General features: G+C 49.7%; 2 protein-coding genes across 6 annotated transcripts in view; one reads left to right on the top strand and one right to left on the bottom strand.

Moving 5' to 3' along the window:
* Positions 1-25,094, bottom strand: part of pip5k1ba (phosphatidylinositol-4-phosphate 5-kinase, type I, beta a) — a 166,761-nt gene that overhangs the window by 101,753 nt on the left and 39,914 nt on the right. Inside the window, exon 1 of one of the 5 annotated variants that reach the window (XM_038804081.1) lies at positions 8,420-8,555. The exons of the other annotated variants lie outside the window; for them this stretch is intronic. The gene's annotated coding sequence lies outside the window, so the exon portion shown is untranslated. Of the gene's footprint in view, positions 1-8,419; positions 8,556-25,094 lie in introns of those variants that run through there. 5 annotated transcript variants of the gene reach the window in all.
* Positions 1,869-2,762, top strand: LOC119970600 (trichohyalin-like; the record flags this gene model as incomplete). Its single annotated transcript, XM_038805486.1, has 1 exon — positions 1,869-2,762. A coding segment is annotated over one exon (894 nt), but the record flags the coding sequence as incomplete, so codon positions are not given.

The raw sequence follows: 25,094 nt of genomic DNA, 5'->3' as shown, positions 1-25,094 counted from the left end.
CTATTACTGCCGGACTCCGAGTATTTCCCCGGAGCGGCGCTGTTGCTAGTGCCTTCAGCCCCGACCCCCTGCACGAACTCTCCTCCATTCTGACCCACTGGGAATCAACCCCTCTGACCCAGCTCCGCACCTTCTCCACATTCGCCCGCCCAGTAGTAATACATCAGGTTCGGGAGACCCAAACCCCCTGCCTGCCTTCCCCTCTGTAGCAGCACCTTCCTCACTCTGGCCACCTTCCCTCCCCATATAAACGAGGTAATCCTTTCCTCAATCTCCCTAAAAAAAGACTTTGGCAGGAAAATCGGTAGGCATTGAAAAATAAACAGAAATCGCGGCAACACATTCATTTTAACAGCCTGTACCCGACCCGCCAGTGACAGAGGGAGACCATCCCACCTCGCCAGGTCGGCTTTCACTCTCCCCATCAAACTAGTGATGTTGTGTCTGCGAAGCCACCCCCACGCCGGGCAACCTGCACCCCACAAATACCTAAAGTGGGTCCCTGCCCTACGGAATGGCAGCCCCCCCCCCCCCCCCCACCCCTATTTAATGATTTTCGAACGGCATTACATTTGATCATCGATCACACACTTGAAGCAGTGACACGGTGATCAATCTGAAGCATGCCAAAATAATTCATCAAGATTCCAATAATAATCTTTATTATTGCCACAAGTAGGCTTACATTAACACTGCAATGAAGTTGCTGTGAAAGTCCCCTAGTCGCCACACTCCGGTGCCTGTTCGGGTACATAGAGGGAGAGTTCAGAATGCTCAATTCACCTAATAGCACGTCTTTGGACTGTGGGAGGAAACCGGAGCACCCGGAGGAAACCCACGCAGACACGGGGAGAACGTGCAGACTCCGCACAGACCCAAGCAGGAATCGAACCTGGGACCCTGACACTGTGAAGCAACAGTGCTAACCACTGTGCTACCGTGCTTTTAGGTAATGATAATGTTACAGAATTGCTAATAAGGCTGCTGGAATTCTAAAGCAAAGGAAGAGGCCATTCAGTCCATCGCACCTTTGCTAATTCTTTGAAAGAGCTACACAATTAGTCCCACACCTCTACTCCTGATCCATTGTCCTGCAAATGTTACTCCTTCAACTATTTACCCATTTCCCTTTTGAGCATTCCTATTGAATTTGTTTCCACCGTCCTTTCAGGCTGTGCGCCCCAGATCACGACAGCTCCTGGTGTTAAAAACCGTCTCCTTTTCTCCCCCTCTGACTTTGGCAATTACCTAAAATCAGTGTCCTCTGGTTACTGACCTTGCTGCCAGCGGGAACAGTTTCTCCTTATTTACCCTGAGAAAACTATCGAGTGAGATATTTTCTCGTGTGCAAAACATCTTGGGATTAGGCAGGCAGACAGTGGGTTGTTCCAAACAGAGAATTTTCTGACCTTGCAATTAATTGAAAATGCTACAGAATAAATGTAACAGTTCAGAAATAGTGTCATAACCGCCACACAGCTTTGTGTACACTGACAATCGCTATTACTTTGAAAACATCCCATATTCAAATCAAAGTAAACAACCGTTAATACAGATCTGCACATCTTAACAGCACAGTATGATCGAACTATTAAAAAAATCTTTCAAACCCCTCAGCAATAGGGATAGGGACAGGGCTGGTGAACGTGTGAGAGAGAGGAACCGTAACTGACACGGGGTGTGTGGGGTGGAGAGAGTGGCGCGAGAGGCAGGAGCGGCGCGAGAGGCAGGAGCGGCGCGAGAGGCAGGAGCGGCGCGAGAGGCAGGAGCGGCGCGAGAGGCAGGAGCAGCGCGAGAGGCAGGAGCAGCGCGAGAGGCAGGAGAAGCGCGAGAGGCAGGAGCAGCGCGAGAGGCAGTAGCGCCGCGAGAGGCAGGAGCGGCGCGAGAGGCAGGAGCGGCGCGAGAGGCAGGAGCGGCGCGAGAGGCAGGAGCGGCGCGAGAGGCAGGAGCGGCGCGAGAGGCAGGAGCGGCGCGAGAGGCAGGAGCGGCGCGAGAGGCAGGAGCGGCGCGAGAGGCAGGAGCGGCGCGAGAGGCAGGAGCGGCGCGAGAGGCAGGAGCGGCGCGAGAGGCAGGAGCGGCGCGAGAGGCAGGAGCGGCGCGAGAGGCAGGAGCGGCGCGAGAGGCAGGAGCGGCGCGAGAGGCAGGAGCGGCGCGAGAGGCAGGAGCGGCGCGAGAGGCAGGAGCGGCGCGAGAGGCAGGAGCGGCGCGAGAGGCAGGAGCGGCGCGAGAGGCAGGAGCGGCGCGAGAGGCAGGAGCGGCGCGAGAGGCAGGAGCGGCGCGAGAGGCAGGAGCGGCGCGAGAGGCAGGAGCGGCGCGAGAGGCAGGAGCGGCGCGAGAGGCAGGAGCGGCGCGAGAGGCAGGAGCGGCGCGAGAGGCAGGAGCGGCGCGAGAGGCAGGAGCGGCGCGAGAGGCAGGAGCGGCGCGAGAGGCAGGAGCGGCGCGAGAGGCAGGAGCGGCGCGAGAGGCAGGAGCGGCGCGAGAGGCAGGAGCGGCGCGAGAGGCAGGAGCGGCGCGAGAGGCAGGAGCGGCGCGAGAGGCAGGAGCGGCGCGAGAGGCAGGAGCGGCGCGAGAGGCAGGAGCAGCGCGAGAGGCAGGAGCAGCGCGAGAGGCAGGAGCAGCGCGAGAGGCAGGAGCAGCGCGAGAGGCAGGAGCAGCGCGAGAGGCAGGAGCAGCGCGAGAGGCAGGAGCAGCGCGAGAGGCAGGAGCAGCGCGAGAGGCAGGAGCAGCGCGAGAGGCAGGAGCAGCGCGAGAGGCAGGAGTAGCGCGAGAGGCAGGAGAAGAGCGCGAGAGGCAGGAGTAGCGCGAGAGGCAGGAGTAGCGCGCGAGGCAGGAGTAGCGCGCGAGGCAGGAGTAGCGCGAGAGGCAGGAGTAGCGCGAGGGGCAGGAGCAGCGCGAGAGGCAGGAGCGGCGCGAGAGGCAGGAGCGGCGCGAGAGGCAGGAGCGGCGCGAGAGGCAGGAGCGGCGCGAGAGGCAGGAGCGGCGCGAGAGGCAGGAGCGGCGCGAGAGGCAGGAGTGGCGCGAGAGGCAGGAGCGGCGCGAGAGGCAGGAGCAGCGCGAGAGGCAGGAGCAGCGCGAGAGGCAGGAGCGGCGCGAGAGGCAGGAGCGGCGCGAGAGGCAGGAGGGGCGCGAGAGGCAGGAGTAGCGCGAGAGGCAGGAGTGGCGCGAGAGGCAGGAGTGGCGCGAGAGGCAGGAGTAGCGCGAGAGGCAGGAGCAGCGCGAGAGGCAGGAGCAGCGCGAGAGGCAGGAGTGGCGCGAGAGGCAGGAGCGGCGCGAGAGGCAGGAGTAGCGCGAGAGGCAGGAGTGGCGCGAGAGGCAGGAGTGGCGCGAGAGGCAGGAGCGGCGCGAGAGGCAGGAGCGGCGCGAGAGGCAGGAGCGGCGCGAGAGGCAGGAGCAGCGCGAGAGGCAGGAGCAGCGCGAGAGGCAGGAGCAGCGCGAGAGAGAGAGAGAGAGAGAGAGAGAGAGACTGACAGGGGATGTATGGGGTTGAGGGGGAGAGAGAGAGAGAGAGAGAGGGAAAGAAAGGAGAGGGAGAGGGAGAGGGAAAGAGAGAACAAACACACAGCTGGACAGAGGAAGAGAGGGGGAGACAGACAGTCAAAGACTTAACATTCCACGAACTGGAAATGGTGGGAGCGGAGGTCTAGCTAGCGACAGGTCCACAAATTCCTTGTTTTTTCTGCACTCAATGCCTTTATTTTTAAAACATAGATCCTATACACTTTAATTGTGTTAACCCAGCTCTATACTTTTCCTGGAATGATTAAGGGAATTTTTCCAACTTGGATACAAAGAATAAAACACACATCATGGAAACAAACCAAAATATAAATAAATGTTTGCAGAAATTGCCAAGGAGCTTTTTAAGGATCATTGTCGGGGGAGTTGAAGCATCTCCTGTGGGAATCCATCACATCCCTCAGAAATGAAAGAAACCTATTAATTGGCGAAGAAAGGTGTAATTAAAATGGATAATTGCCACAATAGATGTAAAAATAGCAAACCCTGCAACCACCTTTCAAGAAATCTTACCCCATTAGAAGAACTTGGACTTTGCAAGCAGATAAACACTTCTGCTTCTCTGCTGCTCCATTTTCTCCACACATGATGGACCGACAGCAATCCAAGGGACAGTTGAGGCCATTTGACTAAAATACTATCGAAATTACATTGATAACATTTGCATCAAAATTTCAAAGCTTCAAAATCAAGCTTCCGAAACGCTAGCTAGATGGCAATTAACTGGATCTTGACTAGTCTTCTGTCTATCTCTTCAAACCGTGTATCATGACCTTGACTCTTCACCCATGTTTCCCAGAGATGCGGGTGAGAGCACGTAACAAAATATAGACAACTACTTCCTGCGCCGAGTGCTCAGAAATGCAGGCAGGCATTGCCTTCAGCTGCCAAGGCCGCAAACCCTGGGATTTCCTCCCTAAACCTTTCCGTATCTCCTTTCCTCCTCCAAAATTTACCTCTGACACCTGCCCAACTATTTCATAACCTGGCTCAGATTCATATTTTGCATGATGCTTCTGCAAAGCACCTTGGGATGGTTTAACACATATTATATCAATAGCAGATATTTTTGTTGGAAGGTTAAGTTCCCCCATCAACTGACAGGACTTTGGGCATACGCCTGGGGATCACATGACCTCCCACCACAAACCACTCCAAGTCTACACCTTCGACATCGGTCTATCATCCAGGCAGATTGCTTCATCCACTGGATAACTAGATCAGACTTATTTTTAGCACCCAACTAGATTCATCTCAACTGCTAGTGAAACAGCCACCTTCCCCCCAATCGCAAATATTTCTGTAATTAATAAATTAAAGTGCCCAAAGATAATAAAACGAAAGCACAACTTTGCTTCTTGCCCCAATGATTTTTCTCCTCTTTTTTTAAACATTGCATTCCCAACAGTGTCCTGGAGATTGAACTAAATTCCAGGAGACAGCAGGGAAACCTGGGGGGGTTTGGCAACTCCCAATAATTGGGTATTCATTCTGCACTTGTAAACTAATCAAGTCTTTCGAAAGAGATGCTAAGATTCTTAGTCTTGCATCTAAAAAGAACATGCAGACTTAAAATTAGAAAAAAAACAAACAAACAAGGCTGTGAAAAATGAAAATCGCTTATTGTCACGAGTAGGCTTCAATGAAGTTACTGTGAAAAGCCCCTAGTCGCCACATTCCGGCGCCTGTCCGGGGAGGCTGGTACGGGAATCGAACCGTGCTGCTGGCCTGCTTGGTCTGCTTTAAAAGCCAGCGATTTAGCCCAGTGAGCTGAACCAGCCCAGTGGTGATCTTTGAGGGGTCGACTTCAGGATGGAGAGCAGAGTGTTCACAAAGATACTTGAAGCTATGTTCATCAACAAAACTAAATTTACTTACAATATTTAAATTAAAGTTCAACACTTAATCCTATAGTAAACAAAGAGATTATATTAAACTACACTCACTAACACGATATCTATACTCTTATCACTATATTCTATCCTCTCTAGCTCTACTACGCACTTCCACTTCAGTCTCCTCTATTCCGCTCTCTCCCAGAAGTCTAAGAGTCAATGCCTTTTATAGTACTGTCCCTAGCTCCATCTAGTGGCTAATTGTGACAGAACATTAACCCCTCACACGCTGTACATTTCTATAATGTCACAGAGGCAGTAGGGGGGAGGTAATGAAGGACGTGATAACGTTATTCAAATCTTAAATAAAATAGCATTACATTCCATTATTGATTCATAGAAAATATACAATACACAAAATCAAATTTCTCTCTCCAACTATATCTCCCAGTTACCCCCAGCGTTAGTTTTCAATCCGGATTTTACAGTCACTTGGTCTTTGTTCACTCACAGGCCCAGCTAATTATTCCGGATCTTCCCGACCTCGCTTATGGGCTGCCAAGCGTCCATGACTGCCTTGGGAGTCTCAAGGAATTGGGGATTAACCTCCAGGCACTGGGGCCAAATCCCAAAGATGGAAAAAGAATTGGCAGCAGCATTTAAAAACAAAGCGTTCTCATCCTTTACTTCTGCTATTCATTATCACGATGTTGACGATCTTTGACCGATGATCAATAATCGCCCAATTGAGTAATGAAGGATCTTGCTTTGGTCTTGGCTTTGGTATCATCTTTCACCAATTGCATCATCCTCCTTGCTCTGTAGTCCTCTCCATTTGCTCCATGCTGCAGATTGAAGTGTTGTACATCATGCGGAGGCGCAGAATGACTATACAGTCTCCAGGTGTGCTCAGTGCTACTGTTGGGAGTTTAACTAAAAGTCACACGCAAGAAGTGAACCTTAAAAAACGACATAGCACAGCTGTTAAACACACCAGGGGCAACAGTCCAAAAATGTGTGGGTTAGGTGGATTGGCCGTGCTAAATTGCTCCTTCGTGTCCAAAAAGGGTAGGTGGGGTTGCTGGGTTACGGGGATAGGGTGGAGATGTGGGCTTAGATAGGGTGCTCTTTCCAGGGGCCGGTGCAGACCCGCTGGGCCAAGGGACCTCCTTCTGCGCTGTAAATTCTATGATAACCTACGATGATAACTTATCCTCTCCAACAAAGTCTTGTGCCACTAGTTGGTATTGTTGCGATCCCTTTCTGCTCTAAAGGGACTTAGGCAGTCCAGTATGTTACAGGTTATTAGAAAATGCCTGTAGAGTTCTTTTCTTTTTGGCATGCAAGCCAAATGATCTGAAATAAGACGGTCAGGCTCCCAGATTTGGGGCGTGGAGGGGGAGGTGGGGGGGGGGGGGGGGAGAAGAGGCAAGGAGAGGGGACGGAAAGAAGGGGGAGAGGAGAGGCCAAAGCAGTATGTCTGAACAGGACTGAGGGACTGCTGTCACCACCCACCTCCACCGCCTCTCGAGATGGTGTAGGTAGTGGAGCTGGAGCAAGAGTGTGTTCGACACAATCAGGTAGGAGGTCTGGGGGCAAGGCGTCGCAGGGACTGATAAAGGATGGGGAGGATTTGGAGTTCTACGTATTGGAGTCCAGAGCCAATGGAAGTCAGCAAGCACAGGGATTATGGGTGGAATTTAGGACAAGACGGTATTTAATTGGAATGGAGTTTGGCAGCCGATGAGGAGTGGACATCAAGCCCAGCGACCACAAAGATGAGGATAAAGATTCCAAATGGGAGTGCAGGGGGGTGAGGGGGCAGGGAAGAGGAAAGAGTGGATTGTAGAGAACAAGTGCCAAGTGGAGGAACGGAACAAACAGCATTGGATACAACAGAGACGGCAAGGACATCGGGTGACTTTGACGAGGGCAATCTTCAATGCTGTGGGCCGGATCATAAACAGCTCTTGGGGATTGGAATTAAAAATTGGAAAGGCGAATGAGAAGCGGAGTGGTGATGACATATTCAAGAACTGTCAAGGTGGAAGCTTTTATCCATCCCCCCCCCCCCCCCCCCCCCCCCCCGCCCTTTTTACTTTATTTTCATTTTGATTTCAGGGAGATAGGCAGTGTCGCCAATGTTACTTTTACTGCTGTCACCACCCACCTCCACCGCCTCTCTCGTGTTTTGTGTCGACGTGGAAACTCTGCCCCCGCGCGGTTGTATAAATTAGGGAATCCTAGGGTTTTCATACATGGAGCAATGAAGGAAAGGCGTTACATATCCAAGTCAGAATGGGAGGTGATGCAACTTCCGTAATATTACTTCTCTGCTCACAGCGGATTGAGCGAATGCCAAAACAATATTGGCGAGGGGATCCTAGTGATTAGCCTGAGTGTACTGCAGCCAGCTAGAACATCCAGTGGCAGGAACACTGATCAAGTTAGCATTTGCACGGTGCCAAACTTTCTGGCAGTGTCTCCCACCCAGACAAGTGGAGGAGATTCATTCAGACTCCTGTCCAGAGCCTCGGAGATACTTCAAGGAGTCAGATGAGCTACCCATTAGAGCACTTAAACTCGGCCTTGCTGTTAAAGGCATTGGGATGGCTAATCCACTTAAGTTTGCCACTGGCTGATTGTGGGCCCCTCAGCAACTCAAAGATGTTACGATGAATTGTTGGGCATTCTATTGTTGGAGGTAGTCAGCTCACTTATTATGACATCACCAGGCCCTGGGCAGCCTCATCAGAGAAGTTGTGAATAGAGCCGAATGAATACTGAAATCAACAATGAACAACTCTTCTCTCCCCCCCGACCCTCCTCACTCTCCAGCTGGTCATGGAAGGAAGGTCACAGGTGAAGCAGCTTCAGATGGTGGGACTGAGGGACTCGCCCATGAAAACTGCAACATGACTGGCCTCCAAGAACCCAACAAAATTTCTTTGCGTCAGCGCCAGCTCCTAAGCGACACCTACTTTGACAGCTCACGCCTCCGGTCGATCTCAGATTTACTAAGGCTCCTTTACATTCACACTCCAATAAAACTTTGACCGTGAACTAACTTTGATTCTCTTCAGGCAATCGGCTCATGTCTGCTTCTTCCCACAATGTGTTTGAGCACTGGCAAGCTGCTTGTTGTTAATGGCACTGTGGGGCAGGGGAGGCGGAGCGGGGGGGAGGAGGAGGAGGAGGAGGAGGGAAGAGGCAAGGAGAGGGGACGGAAAGAAGGGAAGAGGAGAGGCCAAAGCAGTATGTCTGAACAGGACTATGGTGTCATAATATGCACCAGTATATCATGGTGCAGACACACACACTGATGGACACACAGCAAGACCAATCAACACGCACAGCACCGCAGCCAATCACCAGTTAGAGCACACTCACTATAAAGACAGAGGGCATCAGTTTTCCCGCTCATTCGGGATGCAGCCTCTCAGAAGGACAGAGCTTACAGCACAGATCCTCACCATGTGCGGAGTCCATAGACTGGTTAGGATAGGCACAGGTCTTTAGTTTAATCTAACATCGTGTTAACCCACAGTAAAAGTATGTTTAACAGTTTCTAGCTTAATAAAATAGTGTTGTACTATTTTAAGTGTTGGCGGCCTGTATGTGTTCCACGGATCCAGAGCACCCAACACATCATGTGGGACATTTCACATTGTGAAAGTGGAGGAGGGGAAAACAGGCGAGGCGGAATTTGACAATTTCCAACTAACTTCACCGGTAATTCGAACTCGTTTAAGCCAGCTCCAACACACAGGGATGAACTTTATCACCCAGGCAAGTCCGGGATTGTTGGGCAGGGTTGGATGAGGCATCCTCAACAAGGTGCGATTAGGTGGGGGGTGGGGGGGGGGGGGGGGGGCAGAATGGGTTTTGGAGGTTAGACATGGAGACAAGGGGCGGAATTCTCTGACCCCCCGCAGGGTCAGGGAATCGCCCGGGGCCAGCGTAAATCCCGCCCCCACTGTGACCGGAATTCTCCACCACCCGGGAATCGGGAATCACGCCCCACCAATTGGCGTGCCCCCTACGGCGATTCTCCAGCCCGCAATGGGCCAAAGTCCCGCCGCTGACAGGCCAATCCCGACGACGTGGTTTAAACCACCTCTGTGCCGACGGGATTGGCGGTGCGAGCGGGCCCCGGGGGGGGGGGGGGAAGAGACGCGGGCCGATCGGACCCCGGGGGGTGCCCCCACGGTGGCCTGGCCCGCGATCGGGGCCCACCGATCAGTGGGCGGGCCAGTGCCGTGGGGGCACTCTTTTTCTTCCTCCGCCGCCACGGCCTCCAGCATGGCGGAGGTGGAAGAGAATCCCCCACCACGCATGCGCCGATGGTGACATCAGCGGCCGCTGACGCTCCAGCGCATGCGCGGACTGGCGAAGGCCTTTCGGCCAGCCCCGACGCCGGACGGCGTAGCGCCAAAGGCCGTTGGCGCCAGTTGTGGCGCCATCGGTGGAGCGGGAGCCACTCCAGCGCGGGCCTAGCCCCTAAAGGTGCAGAGAATTCCGCACCTTTGGGGAGGCCCGGCGCCGGAGTGATTGGCGCCACTCCGCTACGCCAGGTCCCCCCGCCCCGCCGGGTACGGGAGAATTTTGCCCAAGATTTTTTTTTCAAAATGGCAGGTGGGCTGCTGCTTTCGGCACCGGCCCGCCCACAAAATGTTCTAATCCTGACTTGCAAATGTAAAATCCTAGCCAATGTAATAGTTTGGGTTCGAGATATTTCAACTCCTAGTTAACACTTCAACCAATGTATTTTTATTTCGCTTTGAAAACACTTAATGAGCCGGCATGCTTTAAATTTAATTCAATTAGCCGATTAGAAAATTCGCAGATTTATAAAAATGAATTCCAAATGCTTACAACAAACAGAAAACCTGCTCATTAATTCTTCAGGAAGCTTTACCCGCCATCAAGAATAATGGTTACCAAGTCAAATTTTGCTGCAAAATGCTTACGTTTTGATCTAATCTCATCCCTTGGCTCTTTTGAAAATAAAACACCCTTTGACACTTGTAACTGACGGTGTGGAACTATTAGATCCAAGATGTGGCCTGCTGATTGTGGATTGACTGCGCCCAGAAGGAGACCCGTTTGCCCACCATGCCCACGCTAGCTCTTCACATTAGTTCCCTTTTCCCATAGCTCTGCACACTTTTGCCTGTCACGGTAGTTATTAGTTGGAACAGAAGACAGTCAAAGCTCAAAGTTCCAACAATCACCTGAAAAGAGGGTAACAAAAAAAAAAAATGACATTCATACTGAATGTGGGTTGATGCCCAGGTTATATACACACACTGCACTGTGGAGCTGTTAAACATTGAGTAAGAAGGGTTGAAATCAGTCTCAATATCCTGAAAGTACTCACTGGAGTCTCTTGGAGATGAAGTTCAAACCAGATGCTGAGATTAACACCGCAGCTTTCATACAGAAAGTGGCATCATACTGCCCTGCTCGTCACAGAAACTGGTCGTATAGAACTCGGACGACTGTTCATTCATCATTTACAGAATGCGCAAAACGTAGTGATGCTTGCTCCCATCATCTCTGCCTCTTCGAATTTTCCAAAATGGAAATGCTAGCACTTCCTTCTAGCTGTGCAAACAAGCATTTGACAATCAAATACTCCCAACATTGCAGGCAAATAAGTGTGCAACTAGTTTGGGTTTACTGGAAAAGCCAATTCACATGCTGTGGGCGTGCCCCATTGCACGATGATATCACAAAAAAACTTTGACTGCTTCCGGCATTTAACAATTTCCTTCCGAGAAAGAGGAGGAAGCAAAAAGAAAAAGAGACTCTCATTCCTATGGTGACTTTGCAACTAATCGATGACTTCTTGGGGCCTCACGGTAGCATGGTGGTCAGCATAAATGCTTCACAGCTCCAGGGTCCCCAGGTTCGATTCCCGGCTGGGTCACTGTCTGTGTGGAGTCTGCACGTCCTCCCCGTGTGCGTGGGTTTCCTCCGGGTGCTCCGGTTTCCTCCCACAGTCCAAAGATGTGCGGGTTAGGTGGATTGGCCATGCTAAATTGCCCGTAGTGTCCTAATAAAAGTAAGGTTAAGGGGGGGGGGGGGTTGTTGGGTTACGGGTATAGGGTGGATACGTGGGTTTGAGTAGGGTGATCATGGCTCGGCACAACATTGAGGGCCGAAGGGCCTGTTCTGTGCTGTACTGTTCTATGTTCTATGTTCTTCAAGCATTATAATTTGGGAATTGCAGAAATCAATTTGTACACAGCAAGCTCTCACACACAGCAAGGCGATAATGACCAGGTGTATTCTTTTTTGTTTAGTGATTTTGGTTGTGGCCAAGTGACGAGGGAGAACTCTTCTGCCTTTCTTTGAAAGAGATTTTTACATCTACTGTAAAAATTCAGAAGGGGACCTTTTAAAAAAAAAAAAAAATTGCTTATTGTCACAAGTAGGCTTCAATGAAGTTACTGTGAAAAGCCCCTAGTCGCCACATTCTGGCACCTGTTCGGGGAAGCTGGTAGGGGAATTGAACCATGCTGCTGGCCTTGCTCTGCGTTACAAGTCAGCTGTTTAGCCCACTGTGCTAAACCAGCTATGATAGAACTAAGTTTGCTCACACGGACAGGCGCCGGAATGTGGTGACTAAGGGCTTTTCACAGTAACTTCATTGCAGTGTAAATGCAAGCCTACTTGTGACAATAAAAAGGTTTTTTATTATTTTATTTATGAAGTTTTGATACTCAAGGGATTTGTTGAAAGCCTACAATCAAGAATCATGTTTTAATCAGGAAAACTGCAGTTTCTTTAGAATTCATCAATATCAGGATTTAATCACCCTGGTTCAATGTTGCATCCGAAAGAGGGGGCAGCGTAACGGCGTACTGCACTGGAGGCAGCGTAACGCCGTACTGCACTGGAGGCAGCGTAACGCCGTACTGCACTGGAGGCAGCGTAACGCCGTACTGCACTGGAGGCAGCGTAACGCCATACTGCACTGGAGGCAGCGTAACGGCGTACTGCACTGGAGGCAGCGTAACACCGTACTGCACTGGAGGCAGCGTAACGCCGTACTGCACTGGAGGCAGCGCAACGGCGTACTGCACTGGAGGCAGCGCAACGGCGTACTGCACTGGAGGCAGCGTAACGCCGTACTGCACTGGAGGCAGCGTAACGCCGTACTGCACTGGAGGCAGCGTAACGCCGTACTGCACTGGAGGCAGCGCAACGCCGTACTGCACTGGAGGCAGCGTAACGCCATACTGCACTGGAGGCAGCGTAACGCCGTACTGCACTGGAGGCAGCGTAACGCCGTACTGCACTGGAGGCAGCGTAACGCCGTACTGCACTGGAGGCAGCGTAACGCCGTACTGCACTGGAGGCAGCGTAACGCCGTACTGCACTGGAGGCAGCGTAACGCCGTACTGCACTGGAGGCAGCGTAACGCCGTACTGCACTGGAGGCAGCGTAACGCCGTACTGCACTGGAGGCAGCGTAACGCCGTACTGCACTGGAGGCAGCGTAACGCCGTACTGCACTGGAGGCAGCGTAACGCCGTACTGCACTGGAGGCAGCGTAACGCCGTACTGCACTGGAGGCAGCGTAACGCCGTACTGCACTGGAGGCAGCGTAACGCCGTACTGCACTGGAGGCAGCGTAACGCCGTACTGCACTGGAGGCAGCGTAACGCCGTACTGCACTGGAGGCAGCGTAACGCCGTACTGCACTGGAGGCAGCGTAACGCCGTACTGCACTGGAGGCAGCGTAACGCCGTACTGCACTGGAGGCAGCGTAACGCCGTACTGCACTGGAGGCAGCGTAACGCCGTACTGCACTGGAGGCAGCGTAACGCCGTACTGCACTGGAGGCAGCGTAACGCCGTACTGCACTGGAGGCAGCGTAACGCCGTACTGCACTGGAGGCAGCGTAACGCCGTACTGCACTGGAGGCAGCGTAACGCCGTACTGCACTGGAGGCAGCGTAACGCCGTACTGCACTGGAGGCAGCGTAACGCCGTACTGCACTGGAGGCAGCGTAACGCCGTACTGCACTGGAGGCAGCGTAACGCCGTACTGCACTGGAGGCAGCGTAACGCCGTACTGCACTGGAGGCAGCGTAACGCCGTACTGCACTGGAGGCAGCGTAACGCCGTACTGCACTGGAGGCAGCGTAACGCCGTACTGCACTGGAGGCAGCGTAACGCCGTACTGCACTGGAGGCAGCGTAACGCCGTACTGCACTGGAGGGCAGCGTAACGCCGTACTGCACTGGAGGCAGCGTAACGCCGTACTGCACTGGAGGCAGCGTAACGCCGTACTGCACTGGAAGCAGCGTAACGCCGTACTGCACTGGAAGCAGCGTAACGCCGTACTGCACTGGAAGCAGCGTAACGCCGTACTGCACTGGAAGCAGTGTAACGCCGTACTGCACTGGAAGCTGTGTAACGCCGTACTGCACTGGAAGCTGTGTAACGCCGTACTGCACTGGAAGCAGTGTAACGCCGTACTGCACTGGATTCTGTGCTCAAGTCACCAGAGTGTGGCTCGAAACCACAACCTTCTGATTGATGAGAGAGAGTGTTCCATGCTGAGCCTCAGCTGGTACAAAGAGAAAGAGGAAAATGGAGATGAAAGAGAGAGAAAGAAAATTAGAAATTACTGATGAAATGAAATGAAAATCGCTTATTGTCACAAGTAGGCTTCAATTGAAAAGCCCTTAGTCGACACATTCCGGCGCCTGTTCGGGGAGACTGGTACGGGAATTGAACTGTGCTGCTGGCCTGCCTTGGTCTGCTTTCAAAGCCAGCGATTTAGCCCAGTGTGCTAAACCAGCCCCTTGCCTCAAACACCCCACTGTAGAGGTCAGAAATGTGGACTTTGTAACAAAACTATAAAATCAACAGACCATTATCAATGCAATTGCAATTTTACAGTATATACAGTATTCAAAGAGACCGACCTCGCTGATCGTTAAACTCTCGTGGGTTAGGCTCAAAGGATAGTCATGTGTTTCTGAAACAAATATTTCAAATGGTTTCTCGCATAACAATGTCTAATTAATCAGAATGAACATCTGAGACAGCAGGCACGCAGCACATTAGCAGAAAATTGCAGGGTAATCAAAATACTAGTTTATATGTCGGTGCTTAAATCTTAAAACGCTCACCTTAAACAGCACTAACAGACACGGCGGCTCATTATTTTGTATTTAGGTTCAGTTACTTCAGGGATAATAAATCGAGGTACAAAGTTCAATGCTCACTCAAGACTGGCAAACAGCAACTTTCAGGAGAGCACCAGAGTGTTGGGCAGCCTCAAAAAGTAACCGAAGCTGCTTAGATTTTTCTCTGTCTTTTTGCTGGACTTGGAAGCCGAGCAGTTCCTTTGCCCAGCTTTTAAATCTAATCGGAGATTCTTCTTTGAAGTACAAAAAGAACAATATCGGAGACTTTTATTGACTTTTAAAGAGTTTTTGTAACAAATATGTCCATGAAAATGTTTTTCCAAAAGGGATGTGTTGTGCTCTGGAATGCGTTGCCCGAAAGGGCGTGGAAACTGATTCAATAATAACTTTCATAGAATCATTGAATCCCTACAATGCAGAAGGAGGCCATTCGGCCCTTCGAGTCTGCACTGGCCCTTTGAAAGAGCACCCCATTTAAGCCCACACTTCCAACCTATCCCAGTAACCCCACCTATTTTTTTGGACACCGAGGGGCAATTTAGCCTGACCAATCCACCTCACTTGCACATCTTTGAACTGTGGGAGAAAACTGGAGCACCCGGATGAAACCCACGCACGCAGGCACGGGGAGGGTGGGGAAATCAGACTCTGCACAGACAGGGGAGCGGATAAACACTTACAGGACCACAGGGAAAGAATGGAGACTATTTGGATAGCTCCTTCAGGAAGCCAGCACGTGACGATGGGTTGGATGGCCTTCAGTACCTGTGATTCTATAAGTGCAACTGCCCATTCTAGAAGAGCGCAAAGCAAGAGGGATAACCACTTCGGCAAAAGTGACCAAAATACCCCAGAAAATAGACAAAAAAAGGGATTGTGTCCAATGCAGAGAGATTAACTCGATACAAAACTGACTACTTTCACAGGAAGATTATTTTTGAAAAGAGCTGTTTAGAATTGGAAGGTCCAGTATCACTTTACTGCTAAATATAGTGCCAAGAGACTATTGAAAAACGCAGGTTTTCAAGTAACATGCTATCTGCATTACAGGAAATACAGATAACAAGTGACAATTTTCTACCATTTCATGGGAGTACAATTTGGATCCTTTATCTTCAATTATTCCAAAATATAACACATTATTTCCCTTCCGGTTTCGAGCAATTCGTACAGTTCTCTCAGTCTTAAAACACGAGTCACACCTGGCGTTACACTAATTAACTGATTCATATTCCACAGCCCGTTCCATTTAAATGTTTCCCCCCCCCCCCCCCCCCCCCTCTCCTACTTGATCAGCAAGAAAAGCACGCTGCTTTTAGTTTGGGTAGCATTCTTTGGATGCAAATGATACCCGGGATCAAAATTATTTAAGCGCAAAAGGTCGCAAGGAAGGGAATGGAAACAAATTAAAACCATATTCACGCAGCAACTCATTATAGCTTCAAAACATAGCCAAGTCCCTCACATAACAAAATGCATTGAAGGGCAGTTGCCAGCTCTGGCACGACCGTCCCACAGCCAATTTGAATGCGAATACTCCTTGTTACCCGATTGGATGGTTCCTAACACTGGCATAGACTATTCGATCCACAGGTTCCCCCATCTCCAGTATGCTTATGGCTAAAGAAAACAAAACAAAACCACCTTTCCAGTGCCCCCAATGACTTTTCTCCCGGGATTTGCTCGCAGCAGTGTCCCGGAGGTTAATCTCCAATCCCGGATGTGCCGGGACAATCCTAGGGGGCTTCCAATACTCAAATGCAACCAATTTATGCGCAGGAAAATCTCACAAACAGCAATGTGAAAAATGCCCAGTTAAGCTAGGTTCCCCCCACCCCCTCTCTACAAAGGGTTAATTCTGGCTGTGGAACGGATAAGAAATCTTTTCTTTGGAAAATATTTTTTATTTAGTTTTCACGTTTTGCATCCACAAAATGCTAAACCAACACATCGACAACCGAGGATCATCCAAACAACAACTGTGGCCGTGACGCCGCCTCCCCCCTTTACGTTTCTTACATAGTCGACATTCTTCAACATGGCCAAGACACATATTTACGCTTATGTACAGTTTGGTTCGCGCTTTACCTTGCCCGAGAGCAATCGTCTGTGGCTTTTACCCCTCCTATTGATCCCTCGCATTCCACTCGTGTCTACTCACCCCCACTTCCTTCCCCCCCACCAACCCCCTTCAACCTCAACCTCCCCACCCCCCGTCCCCCTCTTTCTCCTCTCTGTTCCACGTCTAGTCCTATGTCTGGCCCCCTACTTTATTGGTTGCTGGCTACAAACAGGTCTTGGTCTACAACTCCCGCTGTCTCAGGAAAGCAGACAGCATTGTCAGTGACCCCCTCACACCCAGGCATTGCCTTCTTCCAGACCCTTCCACCAGGCAGAAGATACAGAAGTCTGAAGACTCGCACATCCAGACATAGGAACAGCTTCAAGACTCCTCAATGACTCCCCCTCGGACTGATCTGTTCTCCGGAAGAACACTGTTCTCCGGAAGAACACTGTTCTCCGGAAGAACACTGTTCTCCGGAAGAACACTGTTCTCCGGAAGAACACTGTTCTCCGGAAGAACACTGTTCTCCGGAAGAACACTGTTCTCCGGAAGAACACTGTTCTCCGGAAGAACACTGTTCTCCGGAAGAACACTGTTCTCCGGAAGAACACTGTTCTCCGTAAGAACACTGTTCTCCGTAAGAACACTGTTCTCCGTAAGAACACTGTTCTCCGTAAGAACACTGTTCTCCGTAAGAACACTGTTCACGTCGCCCTATGCTGCTCTTGCTCATGTATTTGCCCTTGTTCCACACGATAACCAATTAATTATTTGTCGACGTACTTTGTCTATTATTCTTTTTGCCCACTGTTTTCATTCCCTTGGCTGCAGGAAAATACTTTTCACTGTACTTCGGTCCATGTGACAATAAATCAAATCAATCAATCAAACAAGTTGGTCCACAGATGACCAATTTTACTTTCTCCAGCTTGAGTAATGCTGCCAGGTCAGACAGCCAGTTTGCAGCCTTCGATGATGCTTTCGATCGTCAGTCGAGCAGGATTCTCCAACGGGCGATGAGGGAGACAAAGGATAGGGCATCGGCCATCCTCCCCACGAACAGCTCGGTCACCCCGAAGACCACCACTTTTGGGCATGGCTCCATCCTCACCACCCTGGACATTAGAGGCCGCCCAGTACCCAAAAGGACTGGGGCAGGAACAGAACATGTGGGTGTGATTGGCTGGGCCTCCTTGGCACTGTTCACATATGCCCTCCACCCAGGGAGAGCCTGCTCATTCGAGTTCTGGTCAGGTGCACTCTATGCACCATTTTTAGCTGCATTAGGCTCAGCCCTGCGCATGTGGTGGTGAAGTTTGCCCCGTTCAGTGTTTCGGTCCAGAGTCCTCCCCTCCTATCTCCATGCCTAGTACCTCCTCCCATTTTCTCCTCGTCTCATCCATGGGTCAGCGTACCTCCTGCAACAGTCTCCCATACATGTCCGCATTGTTCAAGATACCCTTAATATACTTCGAACTACAGTTATGTGATCTTTAAAATCTATTTGAACAGGGCATTGGTTTAAAGAGAGGGTGAAAGCGACAGAACGTGAAGGGGGAAAGACGGAGGAGGAGAAAAAAATTGATATCTTAAAAATTGAAACGATCAGTATATTAAAGATAGTCATTGCCGCAGTGTTTTTTTGTGACAAGTTTGATGGGTAATTACTGTGCAAGTCCAACAAGTTCTTAAAAATGAGGAGGTTGAGGGGAAATAAAAAGGTATTTGTGTAAAGCAATTAGTGGAGTGGATAACATTAACCAGCAAGAGCTAGAGACTAGAACTCTCAGCGTAACTCTACACCCCTGAACTGACTGAGCAATTTACTTATTAATAACAACTTGCATCACTAACACCAATATCTATAAAAGGAGAATCCCGCCAACATGCACGCTTTACCAGCAGTGATTCAGTTTATTAACTGAGCGATTAAACAAGTGTTGGCTCTCTATCTTCACCATGTCACCAGATAACCTCGCTCTCACTCCCCAAGTGTCTCTCTCCACAACACTCCACAAAAACTCAAGAATCATACCGTCTTTTATTGCCCAGCTGGTATTGAAAGTACCAACTCTTTTACAACTCTGATTGCTATTCGTAACTCTCTTATCTTTCACTTTCACTCCTTCTGTCCTCACCTGAAGCATAAATTTATCTGGTTCCCTGCCAAATGGCTTTCAGTAAGCAGTGTCAAGTCAGTCACGAGACTGACTCCAGTCTCCACTGAATAAGTTGCTTGTTTTGCTCATGGTTAATAAACAAATATTAATTTTTGACCAAAGGTATTTGGTGTTGATGAATATCAAAGCTTCCTGGAAAGCTGCACAATGAGACCAGGAATTGGTAATTAAATAGGAATATTCGACTTTCTGAAATCATAGAATTTACAGTGCAGAAGGAGGCCATTCGGCCCATGAGTCTGCACCGGCTCCGAGAAAGAGCACCCTACCCAAGGTCAACACCTCCCCCCTATCCCCATAACCCAACAACCCCACCCAACACTAAGGGAAATTTTGGACACGAAGGGCAATTTAGCATGGCCAATCCACCTACCCTGCACACCTTTGGACTGTGGGAGGAAACCGGAGCACCCGGAGGAAACCCACGCACACACGGGGAGGATGTGCAGACTCCGCACAGACAGTGACCCAAGCCGAAATCAAACCTGGGACCCTGGAGCTGTGAAGCAATTGTGCTATCCACAATGCTACCCTGCTGCCCACAATAATAATAATCGCTTATTGTCACAAGTAGGCTTCAATGAAGTTACTGTGAAAAACCCCTAGTCGCCACTGGTATGGGAATTGAACCCGTGCTGCTGCCTTGTTCTGCATTGCAAGCCAGCTGTTTAGCCCACTGTGCTAAACCAGCCCCTGGATAAGGTGTTAGCAGCAGTAACGTGGCCACGTAGCTAGCAGTTGGTCGCAAAAATCGCTTTCGCTAATGGGAAGGAAATCTGCTGACTTTGCCCCGGCTGGCCCACATACAAATCCAAAACCTCAGCAAATGTTGGTGACTCTCAACTGCCCGCAGAAATAGCCGAGCAAGAGACACAATCATTTCAAACCACTACGAAAAATTCAGAGAATTAAACTGCCCAACATCACCAAGGCACTGGACACAAAGTACACATTGTCCAGGCTTCCTCACTAACATCTTGACATCTACGCTACAATTGGGAAAGCTGTCACACAATCGAGTTAAGCAACAGCCCGACACAGATACACTTCAGACTCATAGGAATCATAGCTTATAATAGTCAATGTCCCAGCTTCCACCATCACCCGGTGTGATCTGACACACCATCAGGTTGGAACCATCAATGATGGCAGCATGATGGCACACAGCCAGGATAGACATCATCAACATCAACTCTGGACATCATGAAAGCTCCATATGGCATCAGATCAAATATAGACAAGGAAATCTCCCCCTGATCAAATTGAGGCATATGGATAAAGTAGACGTGGGGCGGATGCTTCCTCTTGTGGGGCATTATAGAATTCTAGAACGAGAGATGATAGACTCAGGATAAGGGGTAACAAATTTTAAACAGAGACGAGGAGAAACTACTTCTCCCAAAGCGTTGTGAATCTGTGGAATTTGCTACCGCAGGATGTGGTGCATGCTGGGACAGTGAGTAAATTTAAGGAGGAGTTAGATATATTTTTTAAAGTTTGAAGGATTTTGGAGAAGGGGCAGAACAGTGGAGATGAGGCTGTGATGAGATCAGCCATGATCGTTGTGGTGATATGCATCACTGTAAATACACAAGGGGTTAATGTGAATGCACGTGGACTGACCGGACACTAGAGGGAGCACCAGAGACATGACACACAGACAATCAACCAATAGGTCAGTAAGATAGGACACGACCAATGGGCATTCACGATACACACAAGAGGTGACACTACCAGAGGGGGGCATTACACCAACCCATATATAAAGGACACAGCACACATGATCTTCCTCTTTCTAGTGGAGACACTCTGAGTACAGACACAGGGTTGATTCAACATCACACCCACCACGTGGATTGTAGCAGACTGGTTCGTCAGTCTGAGGAGCTATAGAAGGATTAACAGGAGAGTCGAACCCGAGTAGGAGAATTGTAAATAGTTCAATAAACGTGGAAGTTATCTCCACGTCTGAACCTTCCTTTGTCAGAGTGCACATCAAGGAAGTCGTTTATGCTACTTCAAGAGCATAACAAGACAATCGTATTGAATGGTGGAGCGGGCTAGAGAGGCTGAATTGCTGACTCCTGCGCCTTGTTCTTATGTTCTAAAAAATAACTATTCTGTCTAATTCCATTTTCCAGCTCTTGGTCTGTAACCCTGTGGGTAACAGCACCTCAAGCACAAATCTGGGATGAATAAGGGGATTAGGGGTTATGGGGAGAAGGCAGGATAATGGGGATGAGAAACACATCAGCCATGATCAAATGGTGGAGCAACCTTGATAGGCCGAATGGCCTAATTCTACCTCTGCATCTGATGGTCTTATAATTACCACCTGTCAACCATCAGCAGATGGATCAGTACTTCTCATTTTTGAACACCAATTGGAAGCAGCACAGAGGGTGGCTTGGGCAGAGAATGTACTCTGGATTGGGGGGTGGGGGAGGAGGGAGGTGTGCAGGGTAAATTTGTGTCGTTCACCAAGACACAAGACGCTAGCATCACTACTGACCAAGTATTCCATCACACTCCCAGCAAGGACAGGCTTTGGGGAGTTGAGATGTGTTACTTGCTGCAGATTTCCAAGCCTCTGACCTACTCTTGTAACCAAGGTGCAGTGAAAGATTCTGCTCAATGGTGACCTCCAGGGCCTTCATTGTGAGGGAATTAGTCACGGCAACGCTGCTAAAATGCTGCTAAAAGACCATCTTTTTGGAGATGGTCAGTGCCTGGCACTGGTGTGAATGTTACTTACCGCTGATCAGCTCAAGCCTGAATGTTGTCCAGGCCTTGCTGCATGCAGGCATGGATAGCTTCAGTACCTGAAGAGTTGATAATCATCAGTGTGCATCCCACTTGTGACATTGTGAATGAGGGAAGGTCATTGAAGTAGCAGCTGAAGATGATCGGGATCAGGTCTGGGGAATTACCCTGGGGAACTCCTTCAGTACTGGGACAGAAATGATTTGCCCCCCCCAACAATCACAACCACCTTCCTTTGTGTTAGGTATGAATCTAACCAGTTGAAAGTTTCCCCTTCATCACCCTCAACTATCCCCTCCCATGACTAAATTTCCTTGACTTCAGTTCTTCTAGGTTTCCATAATGCCAGTTGGTCAAATGTCTTGATGTCAAGAGCAGTCACTCTCACCTTCCTCATCTGCTACTTGCTGCAGATGCATCTGTCCATGACAGTATTGGTAGGAGTTACAACTGCACATTCTAATGGAGATGATATTCCATCTTCACATCGAGTAAGCCATCTATCGTGTTGTGTGACACTACCACTGTAATAAATAGGATAAACTCATAACAGGTCCAGCAGCTCAAGGACAGGCACCAACTTGCAAGACCCTTCCAAGCCACACACCATCTTGGCTAGGAAATATATCGCCGTTCCTTCACTGTCACTGGGTTAAAATGTTGGAACACCTTCCCTAACTGCACTGTAGGTGTACCTACACCACATGGACTGCCGTGGGTCAAGAATACAGATCACTATAACCTTCTTGAGGGCAGTTGGGGTTGGGCAATAACCTTAGAGGGCAGTTAGGGATGGGCAATAACCTTCGAGGGCAGTTGGGGATGGGCAATAACCTTCGAGGGCAGTTGGGGATGGGCAATAACCTTCGAAGGCAGTTGGGGATGGGCAATAACCTTCGAGGGCAGTTGGGGATGGGCAATAACCTTCGAGGGCAGTTGGGGATGGGCAATAACCTTCGAGGGCAGTTAGGGATGGGCAATAACCTTCGAGGGCAGTTGGGGTTGGGCAATAACCTTCGAGGGCAGTTGGGGTTGGGCAATAACCTTCTCGAGGGTAGTTGGGGATGGGCAATAACCTTCGAGGGCAGTTAGGGATGGGCAATAACCTTCGAGGGCAGTTGGGGTTGGGCAATAACCTTCAAGGGCAATTGGGGATGGGCAATAACCTTCGAGGGCAATTGGGGAGGGGCAATAACCTTCAAGGGCAGTTGGGGAGGGGCAATAACCTTCGAGGGCAGTTGGGGATGGGCAATAACCTTCGAGGGCAGTTGGGGAGGGGCAATTGGGGCCTCACGGTAGCATGGTGGTTAGCATCAATGCTTCAGAGCTCCAGGGTCCCAGGTTCGATTCCCGGCTGGGTCACTGTCTGTGTGGAGTCTGCACGTCCTCCCCGTGTGTGCGTGGGTTTCCTCCGGGTGCTCCGGTTTCCTCCCACAGTCCAAAGATGTGCGGGTTAGGTGGATTGGCCATGCTAAATTGCCCGTAGTGTAAGGTTAATGGGGGGATTGTTGGGTTATGGGTATACGGGTTACGTGGGTTTAAGTAGGGTGATCATTGTTCGGCACAACATCGAGGGCCGAAGGGCCTGTTCTGTGCTGTACTGTTCTATGTTCTATGTTCTATAACCTTCTCGGGCAGTTAGGGATGGGCAATAAACACTGGCCTTGCCAGTGACCCGATACTCCATGAACAATTATAAGAAAAATTACTGCCCACACAAAGATAATTAGAAAGCCAAATGTGTATTTAATTTAATAGAATTTACAGTGCAGAAGGAAGCCATTCGGCCCATTGAGTCCACGTTTGCCAGTTCACCTCTCAGCTTCGTAAAATTTGTCTTCCCCCAATTTAGAACTTTAATTCCTGTTCTATCTTTGTCCCTTTCTATAATGGTACGAAATCTAACTACATTATGGTCACCCATCTCTAAAATGGTCCCCCGCTGTTCCTCCATCCACTCGCCCAGCTTCAACTCCATGACTAAATCTAGAAATGTGCCCCCCACCGCGTTGTGGGCTTGGCACGTGTTGGCTGAGAAAGTTCTCTTCAGTGCAGTTCAAGGGTTTTGTGCCCTCTGTCCTTCACACTGTTTGGATCCCAGTTGACATGAGGGTCGCAAGTCTCCAACAATTACTGCTTCCATATTTTCTCTACGAACCCCCTTCCACTATTTGGGGTACACGCCAAGGAGTGGGTCTGTCCCTTTTTTATCCCCAAGCTCAACTCTAATGACCTCATTTGACACGTTATGTCTGTAGTGAGGGCATCATGGTCCGTTTACCTGTATCCTCAGCTCTTGTAAACACCATTAATAACCAATGCACGCAGCATCGGCATTAAGCGGTCGGCAATTTTGTAAAATTACAGCTTCCGGGATTTGAAATAAACCTTATATCGGCAAGTCATAGAGTGAAAATCTTTGAAGTTGTCATTCTTATTCACTAACCAAGGAAGCACAAAGTACAGAAGAATTTACTATTTTGCCTCGAATGCTGAAGCCCTTTGATTTTTTTAAAAATACTGAGTGTTGAGCAAGGAGATGGCACAAGTATTAAAACAAGCTTTTAAAAAGTAAGCTAGTCAAATTTGACATGGGCCCTTCACAAGATAATTACAGTAAGAAGTCTTACAACACCAGGTTACTTTACCAGGGACTTCAACCTGGTGTTGTAAGACTTCTTACTGTGCTCACCCCAGTCCAACGCCAGTATCTCCACATCAAGATAATTACAGAGGAGGTGGCCATTCAGCCCATTTAAATCTATCCATGGAGTGATCCGACTTGTTCTTGCTGAAACAATCAATTGTTTCTTGTACATTTCCGGGTTGCTGCCTTCATTACTCTCACCTGGAAGTTCATTCTAAATATTTTGAGCATTTTTGTGTGAAGTATTTCCTGATAGCTACTTAAAACAGCCTCCCGTACTTGTTTGCACCAATCTGTTCACAATCTTGGTATTGTCTTTGAACCCGAGATAAGCTTCCGACCACATGTTCTGCCATCTCGGAGACCACTGACTACCACCTCGGCAATCTCATCACGCTCCACCCAGTCTTAGCTGGTGAAACTCTGTTTCTGTTACCTCGAGAATTAATTTTCCCAACACACCCCTGGCTCATTTCCCACAAATCTCTCCATGGCCTCAACACTGCCCTCATCCCTCATCTAAGCCAGCCCAGCAACTCTCCGATATATCTGCGTTCCTCCGATTCGGACATCTTCAGCAATCCTGATTTTAATTATTCCGTGGGTGTGTCTTCAGCTGCCTGGAGTCTGTAACCTCTGAATTCCCTCCCCAAACCTCTTCACTTTCCTCTGGTTTTTTTTTACAAAATATTTTCTTGAAGCATTTATAATTGTAACACTTTTCAACAACAACATCCAACAGAGACAGAACCCACAACAAAATAATCATTCCCCCCCCCTCAAACACAAAACCCAACCAACCTGGCTTATAAAAACACACCAACAGCCCTTCCGCCATTGGTTTTCCTACCCTCATCGCCACTTCCATGCCTCCCCTTCCCCCCCCCCCCCCCCCCAATCGCCTCCCCCATCTCCCCCGC

Source organism: Scyliorhinus canicula, chromosome 8, assembly GCF_902713615.1.
Source record: "Scyliorhinus canicula chromosome 8, sScyCan1.1, whole genome shotgun sequence".
Classification (NCBI taxonomy): domain Eukaryota; kingdom Metazoa; phylum Chordata; class Chondrichthyes; order Carcharhiniformes; family Scyliorhinidae; genus Scyliorhinus; species Scyliorhinus canicula.
Note: the sequence above shows the minus strand (reverse complement) of the source record. Positions and strands in the feature narration are given on the sequence as shown.